The sequence below is a fragment of the Gadus morhua genome, chromosome 19, assembly GCF_902167405.1.
Source record: "Gadus morhua chromosome 19, gadMor3.0, whole genome shotgun sequence".
NCBI lineage: Eukaryota > Metazoa > Chordata > Actinopteri > Gadiformes > Gadidae > Gadus > Gadus morhua.
In genome coordinates this window covers 10,640,951-10,654,991 of record NC_044066.1, presented here as the reverse complement: position 1 = coordinate 10,654,991, position 14,041 = coordinate 10,640,951, and the positions used below count along the sequence as shown (strand labels likewise).

Below are 14,041 nucleotides of genomic sequence, written 5' to 3'. Positions count from 1 at the left end.
CAATACACTTGTGACATCACAAAGGGGTGTCAGCGACGACGCAAGATGGATAGATCACCCTTTAAAATACAGAGGGGGGTCAGGAAAAACTCTAAAAGATGGTATCCCTACGGGAACTTCGATGCCGGTGCGCGCTGCCAGCAGCCACTCCCAGCAGGCGATGGCCGTCTCCATGCCGTGCTCGGTGAACATCCTGATGGGCGACCAGCAGAGGTGGTGCAGGAGCTGGGGGTCAAAGTCTGGGGGAACGGCGCCCACAACACAACACCCAACAAGAAAGGATCACCACAACATGAATCTACGTTGAACATGCATTGTTTGCATTTCGGTACAAAACACTGCGTGTCACTGTGAATACATTTACGTTTGTTTTAATTGTGAGGGTCCTTCACCGTCGTGGGTGTGTGCACTTGAGCGAGGGTTGACCCGGTGGGAATTGAACCCTTCACACAAGCAGTACAGTACCACGCTATAGCAGTTGAGCTGGAGAGGACCAATGATGACGTACAAATCTATTTAACAAAAAAACCTAACCAAATTATCGGGAGGTAAAAAAATGGACGGAAAACCTTGGGTGGTGATGAGCAAGGCAGCGAGTTTGAACATGGCCTCTGTGAAGGCTTCAGGCTGCCCGCTGTCCAGCGCCTCCCCCATCAGCTTCACCATCAGCCGGCTGAGGTCCGAATGACCCCGCACCACCTGGGAGAAGTGGATCATCCCAGAGACCTGCGGGGAACAAGGGAACACAGAGTGAGAGAAGCGGGATCAGCATGATGCATGCCTTTAGTACTTGGTTATTACTTACCTCTCCCGCGTATCTGTTTCTGAGGTTCAGAGAGGCCATGAAGTTAGAGTAGTCCTTCTTCACACAGGTGGGTCTTTCGGTGAGCTGGGTAGTCTATATGAACGAGGGGAGCAATAAAGGACCAGGTATCAGAGTAATGGCACAGGTAAATAATGCATAATGAATAGAGAATAACATTCCGGTGTCCCACAGGGCTATATTCTCAGGATCCTGCAGTTCTAATTAGGACAGACACCTTCTGGTCGGTTGTTTTGTGCTGGTCCGATCAAATTCTCCTTGTTTGTTGATTCTTCAACCAATTGATAGGTCGAAAGAGGAGGTGGAATTTCAGTAGACCAAGATCTTCTTTGGTTTCCCTACTGCCCTAGTTCCTATTGTTGAACATTGTATGATCTTCTGCTAAACTAATCAATTATATATATTTGTGTGACACTACTGAATACATACGGTAAATAAATAAAGGTTATCTTAGATTATTTTAATTCTAGTTATTACGCACCCCCAGTGTTGTGCTCTGTCTGTTGTAGCCAGCAAAGTGCAGAATGCTCTCTGTGGCCATAGCGAGGCCTGTGTGCTGGGACAGACCCGACACCCAGTTCTGGTGCTTGTTCAGATACTCCTAAAAAGAAGAAAAGATCCATCGGTTACAAAAGAAAATAACCAAAAGGCATAGGGTTTAAGCCCCAACTTTAAACCCAATAGTTTGCAGGGTTAATTGTGGCATCCATACCCAGGTAAGTCACCGTAACACAACAAATTCCCAAAATCCTAGTTATAGGAACATTAGTTCATGCATTTGTATTAAATGTTTGGACCGGAGCAGACATGGAGCCTGTTCCAGCTGAGAGTGAAGCGGCTCTGATCAGCGCGGGGGGCGTACCTGCAGGTGGGACTTGGTGACGGACGGAGCCCATTTCATAGCTTCCTTGAGGATCTCCCCACAGCGAGCAGCAAAGTCCTTCACTATGCTCTACACACCAGACGTAAAGGTAGCATATACGTTTGAACTGATAAACACACATCTCGTCTTTACACATTGCTTCTTCACAATGAATGAGAAATTCTCGTATATTTGACAATTAAATAAATGAGCCATGGGCCTTATTCACAAGGTGGCCATCTTGGCTCTAAACGTTAGCAGGGGGAGGGAACCGAACGCAGAATACATTTGTTCATCATGGCAACAAGATGGCCGCTATGGGTGAAAAACGCTCATTTGAATAGAAACTACTATCCAAAGCGTCGTACAATATAATGTACACACACACACACATTCTTAGCATTGTTGGCCCTGGTGGGAATTGAACCCTGGCATTGTTAACGGCTTGCTCTGTTAGGCGAGAAATGGATCGAGTTACCTCTCTGGCCTCGTACGTATCCGGCACGGTGATCCTGTAGGGTGTGTCTGGGATATCGTAGTACGGTTGATCTTTATGAATGTCCTGCAGAGCGAAAAACACATCATGGGCGTCCACGTTAATGTCAGGTTTTAGCGGTCAGTTATTAGACTGAGAGGTGGAGGAAGAAAGACTGGTGGGTAATGAGTGGGACCTACTGCGCTGAGTGACAGGGACAGGGTCTGCAGGATGTCCAGCATGGTCCTCAGCACCCGCCCACTCCACAGCAAGTGAGGGAAACTAGGGAAGGAAGGAAGGGAGGAAGGAAGGAAGGAAGGAAGGAAGGAAGGAAGGAAGGAAGGAAGGAAGGAAGGAGAAGTAAGAGAAAGACAGATAAATAGAGCAAGGAGAGTAGAAAGAGGCGCCGTTAGGACAAAGAAAGAGAGGGAGAGAGATTAATTGAATTTCCCCAGAGCAGGTTTTCAGCACGGCCCGTGTTAAATAAGTGATGTGGTGTATGACAGCGTGTCGTACGTCTCGGCGAGCCCAGACAGGTATTTGTCAGCCACCCTGCGGATCCTCTTGTGGATATGGTTGAAGTTGACCAATAGGAACTGAGCGTGGCGCTCCAGCTCCTCCTCGTGGCCTTTGGTTTTAGCCTGAAGAAGAAAACAACTCATACATTATCCAGGTGGAGGTCCGCTTCAGATCCTCCATGTGACCGATGAACACTCTCGTTACCCTCAAAGCCTTAAATCGTAGGTGTTATTCTTATGATGCTCATTTCTCCTTACCTTTTCAGCCATCATCAGCAGGAACACTTCAAACACTTTGTCCCCGACAGCGATCACACACTGCATCATCCCTGTTCAGGTTACAGGTCAACACAAAACCATGAATAAATAAATAAAAAAAACAGAAATATATGGCCTGTGTGGCCCTTTGAGTGCGTCACTGTGATAAAAGGCTATACCAATAAAGTGAATTAACTTCCTCCTTGTAGCTTAACTCCATTATTACCGCCTACCAGATTTATCCTTCTGGATGGCCCGGTCCTCAAAGTACCGGAACATGACCTGGAAGCGCTCCGAGTCCAGAGCCCGCAGCATCCTGGGAGAAAACACAAACGATGTACACCTGCATGAAGGGCCACCCCGGATCCACAAGCAAAAGGGTGGATGGGAATGAACCCCCTCAGGAGCAATGGATACAACGCAAACAGGCATCATTAAACAAGCCATAAACACAACGCACAGCACCACACTGTGTGTGTGTGTGTGTGTGTGTGTGTGTGTGTGTGTGTGTGTGTGTGTGTGTGTGTGTGTGTGTGTGTGTGTGTGTGTGTGTGTGTGTGTGTGTTCCCCCCCAGCTCACCTCATGTACTCCAGCCTGTAGACGGACAGCAGGTAGGTGGACATGGCGAAGTCCAGCTTGTGGATGAGCCCCACCACCTCGGGAGGGGGGTCCAGCAGGTTAATGATGGTGCTGCGCAGGTCGTTGAGCTCCGCCTGAGACGTCACAGCCCCCGTGCAGTCGGTTAGTCAGCGGTCATCAACACAGGTTATAGAGCGCTTTGTTTGCTCGCTGAAGGCCCATTCATAGGCAGGGGTGGGAATCTTTCGGGATCTTGTGATTTGGTTCAGTTTTGATTCTTAATTTTAAACGATGATCGATTTGAGATTGATTCTCGATTCAGTGCATATCAGTTCATTTCAGAAGGAACTCCAGTCCGCCATGATAGGCAAATTATGACTTAATGGCAGAGTAAAGTGTTTATAAGATGATACACTTTTTATATTTCAACTGTTTTGAAATTCACTTTGTTGCCATCACTAACTGATGGCAACAAACGAAAAACTTAGAATTGGAAACTTTGGTCACGCATAAGATTCAGCCCCTTGTCCCAGGAACAAGAAACAAGGTGTAAGCGTTTATTGTTAAGTGTATGTGCACGTTGAACTGTGTGCACACACTTCACAACCTTCTTCTTAAGTGTGTGTGTGTGTGTGTGTGTGTGTGTGTGTGTGTGTGTGTGTGTGTGTGTGTGTGTGTGTGTGTGTGTGTGTGTGTGTGTGTGTGTGTGTGTGTGTGTGTGTGTGTGTTTTTCTTCTGCTTACCGCAGTGACAGTGTCGTTCTTGAGGGCCGAGTTGTACTGCAGCTCAGAGCGTAGAGGCTCTCCGCTGGGGAAGGTGAGGAGAGGCGACTTGGTGGCGATCTCACACACCCCTTCATACCACTCCTCTGGCCAGAGACCTGGGAAATACACAGGAACACAGAGCTGATGAACCATGAAACACAGAGCTGATGAACCATGAAACACAGAGCTGATGAACCATGAAACACAGAGCTGATGAACCATGAAACACAGAGCTGATGAACCATGAAACACAGAGCTGATGAACCATGAAGCACAGAGCTGAGGAACCATGAAACACAGAGCTGAGGAACCATGAAGCACAGAGCTGATGAACCATGAAGCACAGAGCTGAGGAACCATGAAACACAGAGCTGAGGAACCATGAAGCACAGAGCTGATGAACCATGAAACACAGAGCTGATGAACCATGAAACACAGAGCTGATGAACCATGAAACACAGAGCTGATGAACCATGGAACACAGAGCTGATGAACCATGAAACACAGAGCTGATGAACCATGAAACACAGAGCTGATGAACCATGAAACACAGAGCTGAGGAACCATGAAGCACAGAGCTGAGGAACCATGAAACACAGAGCTGATGAACCATGAAACACAGAGCTGATGAACCATGAAACACAGAGCTGATGAACCATGAAACACAGAGCTGAGGAACCATGAAACACAGAGCTGATGAACCATGAAACACAGAGCTGAGGAACCATGAAACACAGAGCTGATGAACCATGAAGCACAGAGCTGATGAACCATGAAACACAGAGCTGAGGAACCATGGAACACAGAGCTGATGAACCATGAAGCACAGAGCTGAGGAACCATGAAACACAGAGCTGATGAACCATGGAACACAGAGCTGAGGAACCATGAAACACAGAGCTGATGAACCATGAAACACAGAGCTGATGAACCATGAAACACAGAGCTGAGGAACCATGAAACACAGAGCTGATGAACCATGAAACACAGAGCTGATGAACCATGAAACACAGAGCTGATGAACCATGAAACACAGAGCTGAGGAACCATGAAGCACAGAGCTGAGGAACCATGAAGCACAGAGCTTATATACCATGAAACACAGACCTGATGAACCATGAAACACAGAGCTTATGAACCATGAAATACAGAGCTGATGAACCATGCAATACAGAGCTTATAAACCGTTCAATACAGAGCTGATGAACCATGAAACACACTCAAATGAACTATGAAATACATAGCATATGAACTTTATAATCCTGTGCATATAACCTATGAAATACAGATGATATTAACTATGAAATACAGCCCTGGGTATCAAACCTGGTAACTTCCGGTACCACGCCACTACCCCTCCCCTCTACGGCAGTAAGAAACGATAACAATAAATCAAAAAAATTCACAGGAATAAAAACTGATCGACTCATGTCCAAAACAGGGCACTGCTGTGAAGCTATGGATACAGAACATAACATTGCATGCAAAGGAACCCCACAGGGAGTACAACAACATAACAACATAATCTACCTGATCCCTCCACAGCGAAGCCCATGACAACGGAGTAGAGCCAGAAGTCCCTGAACAGCTTCTGGAGGCGGGGCTTCGCTTCCTTGATCGGCGGCAGCCTCCTCGTCAACTACATACACGGGGAAAGACACGGAGAACACGTTGGTCCATTCAGAGGAATACAGCTACGGTAGCAGCTCAGATTAGCGGCTGGACCGCAACGATTGGTCCTGGGTGAGGCCTATGGGTTTTTCGAATTGGGTGCTTATATAATATAATGATACATATACCATATGGTGGATGATTTTAACCAAAGGGGTCTTACCACCTGAACGGCCTAAGTGGGAATTGAACCCCGAACTTAGTACTTTGATATAACAGCAAAGAAGGCTAGCATCAATGGCAGTGCTCTGAACCAACACTGTCCACTCACCACAGCGATAACTGGAATCAACACGCCGAGGTTCCCTGCGCTGCTCGATGCCTAGGGGAGTCAAAACAAGTCAATCCATCAGTACTGAGCGAGCGAGCGTGTGGGTGAATACAGAGTGAGGACCGCGTGGCGCTACCTTCAGCACGGGGCCCTTGTCCATGGACCTCTCGCTGGCCCTCTTGCCCTCCAGGCCCAGCTGAACAAACAGCTCCAGCAGGTTGACCAGCAGCTCGTCCACCATGTGCTCCGCCTGCAGGTTGGCCGCGATGTTGGCCAGCGCGTTGATCACGGCCAGCGAGCAGTGTCTGCACACCAGAGGGAGCGGTTGGGAGGGTTTTGGGTCCAGGCAAATACAACAACCCATGAGTGGAGTTTGTATGATGCGCGACACTATAGCACTTGTCGCTAGCGCCAATTTGTGATACACGTCCCTAGCTGTTGTTTATTTGAACCACAATCCTTACGCAAAATATGTTTACAAAACAGCAACACGTTATTGATCCAATACCAATGGACATCAGATAATCAATATCTAATAGGAAATAGGAAAGGTTTAGGACAGGTAGTGGCTAGTTCTGAGAAAGGGTGGTCAAAAGAAGGATGTGCGTCTTAGATCACGGTGGTTGTTTCTTACAGCTATGCAGTCCTTTACTCCTGTTCCCACTCTGAGTGATGTTGGCCTGACGTAGCTCGCTAGGCCATGCTGTCAGCGTTGTCTACGTCACGCGTGTGTCCTCATCTATTTTCCCTCCCCGGAGATTCATAGAGTGAATCGTATCTAATCATTCCATACGGTAAGGTTATGTGACTACATGGGACATTTCATTTGGATTGTATTTGTCTTCTCTCAAGATTTACCCACGGACACACTGAATAAAAGAGGAGGGTCGTTACAGCGATACAGCCAGTGATGGTGGCTCACCTGTATCCGTGGTCCTTGTAGTCTTTGTTGGAGTAGACCATGGAACTGGCCTTCACACTGATCTGCTGGAACAGGTTCCACACTTCCTGGTAGATGTATTGCTGTAGAGAGAGAGTGATCCACTAGTTACTAAATATACAATTGAATGCATGGCTTACAAGAACTATAAAATATAATAATTATGGTTAGGAATTAGTTGATGACTTCTACTCAGATACTGGAATTACATTGTGTGCTACTTAACAAAGTAAATCTATAGTTGAGTACTTCTACTTCTCTCATAATACTCATGGCAGCTCTTGATACCGCCTATTGACATGACAATAACATTTAAATAAACCCATGTATGACCTCATTGCTTGAAAAAAATGAGATAATATATGGCCCATATGATGGATTAATGACCTCTTGACAATTTGCAACATACTCTTAACTCAAAAGGCTGGTCTTTTCACAGCTTTCTATTGTTGTCCTCTGGAAGTTCGTTTTCCGCTTATATATAATAAAATTTGTGTATAATAAAATTTACAAACATTACGTTATTAAAAGTCACTTATATTACAAAGTAAATAGCTTTTTAATCGGCAACATTTATCTAACCCGGTCCACTGGGTACAAATGAGCCAACATTGTCATTATTGTAATTTAATTAGCGGTTGATTAGTTTAGAAATGAGTCGCGATAAGCACTGCTTCTTCCGCTCCCCACCACGGCTTAGTCACAACGTGGATAAGAGGCGGACACACGCGACACAGAGCACTGACGTTGCCCGTGATGACCATGCAGCCCAGCTGGTCCACGATCAGCACGTCCAGCTGGGAGGGCGGCTGGCAGAACTTCTGCTGCAGGATCTGCAGGATGGGCTCCATGACCCGCGGGGTGTCCCTGAGGGCCACCGCGATGTGGCCCAGGGCCCGGATGGTGTGGTCCGGGATCATGTGGGCGTCCCTGGGGGGGGGGGGGGGGAGGACAGAGGGGTCAGGGTGCTCGCTTGAGGAAGGTCTGGGGGAGTCACTGTTTGTGGATCGTACGTTGTGCTTCTGTTTGGTTGGTGCGACTCCACCGGCCTTGCCGTCTTCAAAGCCCGTTTGAAGATGCATCTTTAGACGAATCGCTACTCCTCACCTTCCACTGCCCTGCCCTGTCAGTATATATTAATGTATGTTTGTCTTTTGTGCTTGTATGTCTATATATGCGCTGTGATGCGCTATGGCGGGGTTTGTCTCTGTGTTTGCGTACTGGTGTTCCTGCTCTGGGTTTAATGCATCGAAAGACGTTCTGGTCTCCTTTTATATACCTCGATCTGTGTGTTTTCTGATCAGATGTTCAGCATTAAATGGTCATTCCAAATTCTTATTTTAAGGCAAGGGTCATTTACCTCCTACAAAAAGATAAAATGCTGTTGGTCCTTGAGCTGACAATGTTGAAATCTGAGCGGCACTTTTAATTAATTAACTGGCATCCGAGTACCACTTTTAATTAATTCATTGGAATGAGCACCATAATAATTAAATACTTAATTCACGAAAAAAAAGTAAATATATCTCAGCGACCAATCTCTGACTTGTTGTAACTGGTTGGGGAATAGCACTACTACCGTTCAAAGGGTGGGAACCAACGTGTAGAATTTGACTTATAATAATAAAAAAATGTAATTGTATTGAACTTGAACTGAAGCCTGACACACTTTCAGTTGTCAGTTGTCAGTTTTCATATATTTCACGCGATTTAGTTACGCTGTTGACATGACTGTGGGTTGGAATAGACATTGAATCACATGTAACATCGGACCAAAGGTCAGTTCCCCACCTGGGTCGCTACAAGGCTGATTGCCTTACATGGCAGGCGCTGCGATAAGGGGCTGAGGGCCACACTAGCCTGACTTACTTATCGTTCTCCTGGTAGATGTAGAGACGGTTGGAGAGGCTGGCCAGGAAGGCCTCGACGATGACACTGTCCATGGTCAGACCGGCCTTCAGACACCTTGAGAGAGGAGCAAGAGGAGGAGACAAGAGGAAGAGGAGAGGAATGAAGAAGAGGAGAGAAATGAAGGAGGAGAAGAGAGGAGACAAGAGGAAGAGGGGAGAAATGAAGAAGGAGAAGAGAGGAGACAAGAGTGAAAGGAATATGAAAGGAGGTGAGTGCAGTAAAGAAGTAAAGGGAGGAGCGAATGAGGAAACGAGGAGAGAGGAGAGAAATTAAGAAGGGGAGAGAAATGAAGGAGGAGAAGAAAGGAGACAAGAAGGAAAGGAATATGAAAGGAGATGAGTGCGGTAAAGTTGCAAAAGGGGAAGAGAGAATGAGGAAACGAGGAGAGAGAAGTAGGGAAGAGGGAGGACATGTTACTGGCGCACAAGAAAATACACAGAATAACAGAAAACAGGCATCCCACCAGCTCCAGTGTTGTCTATGTGTACACAGACGTTGTGCCCACCTGCAGATGTTGTCGATGGAGATGTCTCGGAGCTGCTCGTACAGGGTGGCCTGGCTGCTCTTGTTGGCGTGGCAGCCCAGCATCGACAGGGAGTGTTCGTTGGTCACGTGGATCTTGATCTCCGCTCCGGCTGCAGGGGGATTCAGAGACGGTCAGCGTTCATTAAGGAGCAGGTGGGAGTGAGCCAGGCATCTTGCACAAGGGGGCCCACAGGTTAGGCTGTGGACATTGGGGATCGAACCCAGAACCTCTCAGCTGGGAGTCCAACTCCCTTCTTTCCAATATGTTGTCCCTAACTGACCTAAGAATTGTTGAGCATTTCAGACTGAAGTTTCATCAACAGAATAAAAGGTCTTTATTCATTATTTGGTGCACAGTGTGTGTGTCTGTGTGCGTGCGAAGGTCCAGTGTTGTACCTGGAGCGTACTGGCTGTGGTACTTGTTGAGCTTGACCAGGACTGGAGAGGGCACCACGAGGAAGTCCCTGAGGGACGTGGTGACCGAGTGGGCCACCACGGGGAACCGCTCGCACAGACGACCCAGGCCCTGGAACAAACCACTCAACATCATAGACAGGAGCCAGATTCTGCTTTCATAGTCCTGAATCAACCGACATGCCTATATACACGTGTGTCTCATGTGTTGGGCAATGGGCATGTCACTACTGACTATGTTTCTTTTTCCTGTGAAGTCACATTATCCAAAGTGACTTACAGTGAATTCAGGTACATTACGCTATCATACAGTGGCATACATTATCATTTAGCCTTGCGTAGGCGAAAGAGCATCTTGCTCAAGTCTGCGTACTCGTGGGACCAAACCCAGCATGTTTCTGTTACTTCAGCCCTTGCTGCGGTCTGAGGGGAGTCAGGGCAGGGGGTACCTGGAGACAGCAGATGAGGAGCGGCATGTGGGCGATGATGACTTTGCTGGACGTCTTGGACTGGAGCTTCTCCGACAGCTTGGTGCACAAGTTCTCAGCTCCTGGTGGGGGGGGGGGGGACCCGGGGAAGGGCCGGGAGGAGGAAGGTATATTTAATACGCAGAGGCTTGAAAATATATTATTATTATGAAACAAAGAGAATGATATAAAATGCCACTCGTACTTAATAATTTGGATTTTTCTGTGATATTTATAAAACATACTGAATACATTTATTGGATTCCTACTGCTGTATTCATGTAGGATACATTATTCAACAACTCTATTGGCAAAATCGAGTAAGTTTAGTTTGATTGACACACACTCAATTGTGTATGGTCACAAACAATCATATTGCAACAGGGCCTAAGGCTAAGTCTGCACATTGACTGGTAAACATAAACTTCCCTCGAAAAGGCCATTGGATTTGACCTCCCATCTCTGCATGGTGTGACATACTAACTACCCAGGTTTAAAACGGGGACCAGGTTGACCATATTAAAGGGCCTTTACCCTGTTCCTCGGTGACAGCCCACACCATGAGGTCCACGCAGGCGGCGTTGGCCTGGCAACGCAGCTTCAGGGGGCTCAGCTCGCTCTGCAGGTGCTCCACGTCGTGCAGGATCCTCTGCAGCTCCGACTGGCTGCTGCTGAACTGCTCCAGCACAAAGTCATGGACCTCCTTCACGTAGCCCGTCTGCAGGTCTGGAGGGGGGGGGGGGCGCGTTAGGGACGAGAGGCTTCAGCGACTAAAAGCTACAGACTTCAAAATACTTCCTTCCTATGATAATAATAATAATCATAATAATATGTTAAATTTTATAATTCAAGTAGAATATTTATACACATATTAAACGCAAATTTAGAAATGCTAAATCTTTGAATGAATACGTAATTTAGCTTTTAAACTGTTCATTGTGCAATGTACAGTATAACATGATCCTTAGCATAAATAAATCATATTAAATTATTATGGCAGAGCAAAATCTGTGTAGTAAAAAAACATGTCATGCCAACGTCTTAGTGATAAAGTAGAGAAGGGCGCTATCGATGTTCAATAGGTCTTAAAATAGATATGATAATGGATACAAGGCTTCCCGATCTCAGGGACGGTTAATGTGACCTCATGTTTCCTGTAATGCTACACTGCAGCGGAGGTGTCCGTACCTTTGAGGTTGTACAGCGTGTCTCTCAGCATTTTAAAGATGGCCACGTACAGGGGGTCGCTGAAGGTTTTGTAGTACAGGTGGAGACCTGGGTTCAGCTAGAAAGACATTCAGTGGAATGGCGTTAGAACTAAAAACACAGAAACGCGATTTTAAGATCATGAAGTTTAATTGGCATGTGAAGATAAAACATACCTCTAAGACTTCTGCCAGAGTACCATCCAGTGTTTTCAGAAATGACTCAGAGACGAACAGTTCAACCTAAACAGAACAAGGCAAATTTAAAGAATTTAAAGAAACATTTTGACAGACTTAAGACCATAAGAGGTCACATTAAAATCGTTACATTAGTAACGATCTGATATTATAATTAATATCAGAAGTGGTGATTATACCAGCAGCGTAATAACCTCACATCGATCGTAATAATTAATAACTGCTTATATATAGAATGAATATCAGCAGTTTCCTTGTCGATATCGGCAGTGTCATATTTAATATCGGTAGTGTTACGTTAATTTCAGTTATCACTAATATTGCTAGTGTTATCATTTATATCGGTTGTGTTGTCGTTAATTTCGGAGTTATCGTTCAATTTGTAGTTGAAGTGTCTTTTTTTGTTATCTGTAGTATTATCTGTAGTATTATTGTTAATACCGTTGAGTATCGGTCGATGAGTATCAGTCGTGTCGTCGTTACTATTGTTAGTGTTATTGTTCTTGTTAAGATCTGCAGTGTCATGGTTCAAAGGGGTGGTGTGTGAGCACCATGTGCAGCAGCTGCCGGAGCATGTCCAGGGGGACGTCAAAGTCCCCGGGGCTCCTCCCGGTGAAGAGAGGGGACACGGAGAAGCTGGAGCTGATGGTGGAGAAGTAGTAGTCAGGGTCCACCGCACTGCCGTCTGGCAGGTAGGAGCCTGAACGAAGACGAACGGACCAATAAGACAGGGATCTTTATCACAGGGCTTGTGATATTTTGATGTCACATTAATTATTTCCAAAGCATAAGAGCAAAGGAGTGAACACAGAGACATAATCAAATGTACCGACAAGTAGGGCTGAACGATGAATCGAATTCAATTCGAAATCGTGATGTAATAGAACACGATATGCAAATCGCAAAGGCTGCGAAAAAACAACAACATTTTTTGCCGAGGTTTTTACCGTTACTGACTGGAGATCAGTAAGATTTACATTTATTTTTCTTTTACAATTCAATAGTTAGTTAAAGATGTCATAATATCAATTCATCTCAACACATCGGCCTGTCCTAAAGGAAAGAGCAGTTTACATGTTGACTGCTTCCAATGTTGTGTTGGTCATACTAAAGAATGATTTATTGTTCTTTTAGTGAATAAAACAGAACATAAGGAACTTAATCAATTAAAAAAAATCGCATATTAAATCACGTTGCAATATTGGTCAAAATAATTGCAATCAGATTATTTCCCCAAATCGTTCAGCCCTACCGACAGGCCAGTGATTTTTTATGATAGGGCTTGTACATTGTGATGTCACATATTAAATTATAAATTATTTTTAACTCGATAATGGTTGTTTTGGTCATTGTTTAATAATTCATTGTGAATTAATGCATTCTGATTGACTTCTTCAAGGATGCCTATAGGTAGATTGAGGCCATTGGGCTGAACCCAGAACCTTTAATCTGGGAGTCAAACACACCACAGGACTATTCCTGTCCATCAAAGCCTTGATCTCGAGGCACTAACATTTTTAAAGTTGCTCTCATATTGATTGAATGCTTAAAAATGTCCTCAGCCTGACCCGTGAATCCCTCTGGATTACAGTGTCAGTCGCATGATTAACTCTCAATGTCCAACGACAACCACATCCAAACAGCAGGGTCATGCATAGTCTCTAAGGGGCTCACCTTCGAAGTAGGGAGCTGAGGGGTCCGTGGGAGAGCTGGGCATCAAACCAACTCTCTCCGGACTGGCCTGGGGAGAGAAACACGCCACATTATTAAACTTTTATACAGACAACTTCCTCTTGGCCCAAATAACACATTCCTCCCAGTGCATTACAGATTTGTTATGTAGATAGAAGCTCAGTGCTCAGATGCTTTCCGTTTGCTGATGTCATTCCTAGAATGTCCCTGTTTATATTTTGAAGATGACCACTTGGAGAGTGAGGAAGCCTGTTTTTTATATATTTTTTCCTCCCCTTAATAGATGCCCTTACCAAACCATTTATCGGTAAATGTCAAAACGGCACTCGAAAAGATAAAAGGTGTCACAACCTCTCAGTACAGAAGCACACTTGTCTAAAATGTTAACGTTTTAACGAAGAGAAAGCAGTGAAGGGAAGACACTGCTACCCTGAACCCAGATGGAGCATTGCCCTGCGCTGACTGCT

At 45.6% G+C, this 14,041-nt stretch overlaps 1 protein-coding gene across 2 annotated transcripts in view; it reads right to left on the bottom strand.

Moving 5' to 3' along the window:
• pi4kaa (phosphatidylinositol 4-kinase, catalytic, alpha a) overlaps positions 1-14,041 on the bottom strand; it is a 34,789-nt gene that overhangs the window by 14,668 nt on the left and 6,080 nt on the right. For both annotated transcript variants that reach the window (XM_030341211.1, XM_030341212.1), the window contains exons 7-32: positions 13,557-13,623; positions 12,434-12,582; positions 11,862-11,927; positions 11,668-11,764; positions 11,014-11,205; positions 10,462-10,562; positions 9,995-10,124; positions 9,579-9,708; positions 9,032-9,127; positions 7,909-8,092; positions 7,145-7,245; positions 6,359-6,527; positions 6,223-6,273; positions 5,811-5,919; positions 4,260-4,396; positions 3,517-3,650; positions 3,170-3,252; positions 2,937-3,007; positions 2,677-2,801; positions 2,361-2,442; positions 2,164-2,247; positions 1,686-1,775; positions 1,305-1,424; positions 806-898; positions 570-726; positions 112-239 (exon numbers count right to left, since the gene is read on the bottom strand). In XM_030341211.1, the coding sequence (XP_030197071.1) occupies positions 112-239; positions 570-726; positions 806-898; positions 1,305-1,424; positions 1,686-1,775; positions 2,164-2,247; positions 2,361-2,442; positions 2,677-2,801; positions 2,937-3,007; positions 3,170-3,252; positions 3,517-3,650; positions 4,260-4,396; positions 5,811-5,919; positions 6,223-6,273; positions 6,359-6,527; positions 7,145-7,245; positions 7,909-8,092; positions 9,032-9,127; positions 9,579-9,708; positions 9,995-10,124; positions 10,462-10,562; positions 11,014-11,205; positions 11,668-11,764; positions 11,862-11,927; positions 12,434-12,582; positions 13,557-13,623 (2,946 nt within the window). The remainder of the gene's footprint in view (positions 1-111; positions 240-569; positions 727-805; positions 899-1,304; positions 1,425-1,685; positions 1,776-2,163; positions 2,248-2,360; positions 2,443-2,676; positions 2,802-2,936; positions 3,008-3,169; positions 3,253-3,516; positions 3,651-4,259; positions 4,397-5,810; positions 5,920-6,222; positions 6,274-6,358; positions 6,528-7,144; positions 7,246-7,908; positions 8,093-9,031; positions 9,128-9,578; positions 9,709-9,994; positions 10,125-10,461; positions 10,563-11,013; positions 11,206-11,667; positions 11,765-11,861; positions 11,928-12,433; positions 12,583-13,556; positions 13,624-14,041) is intronic.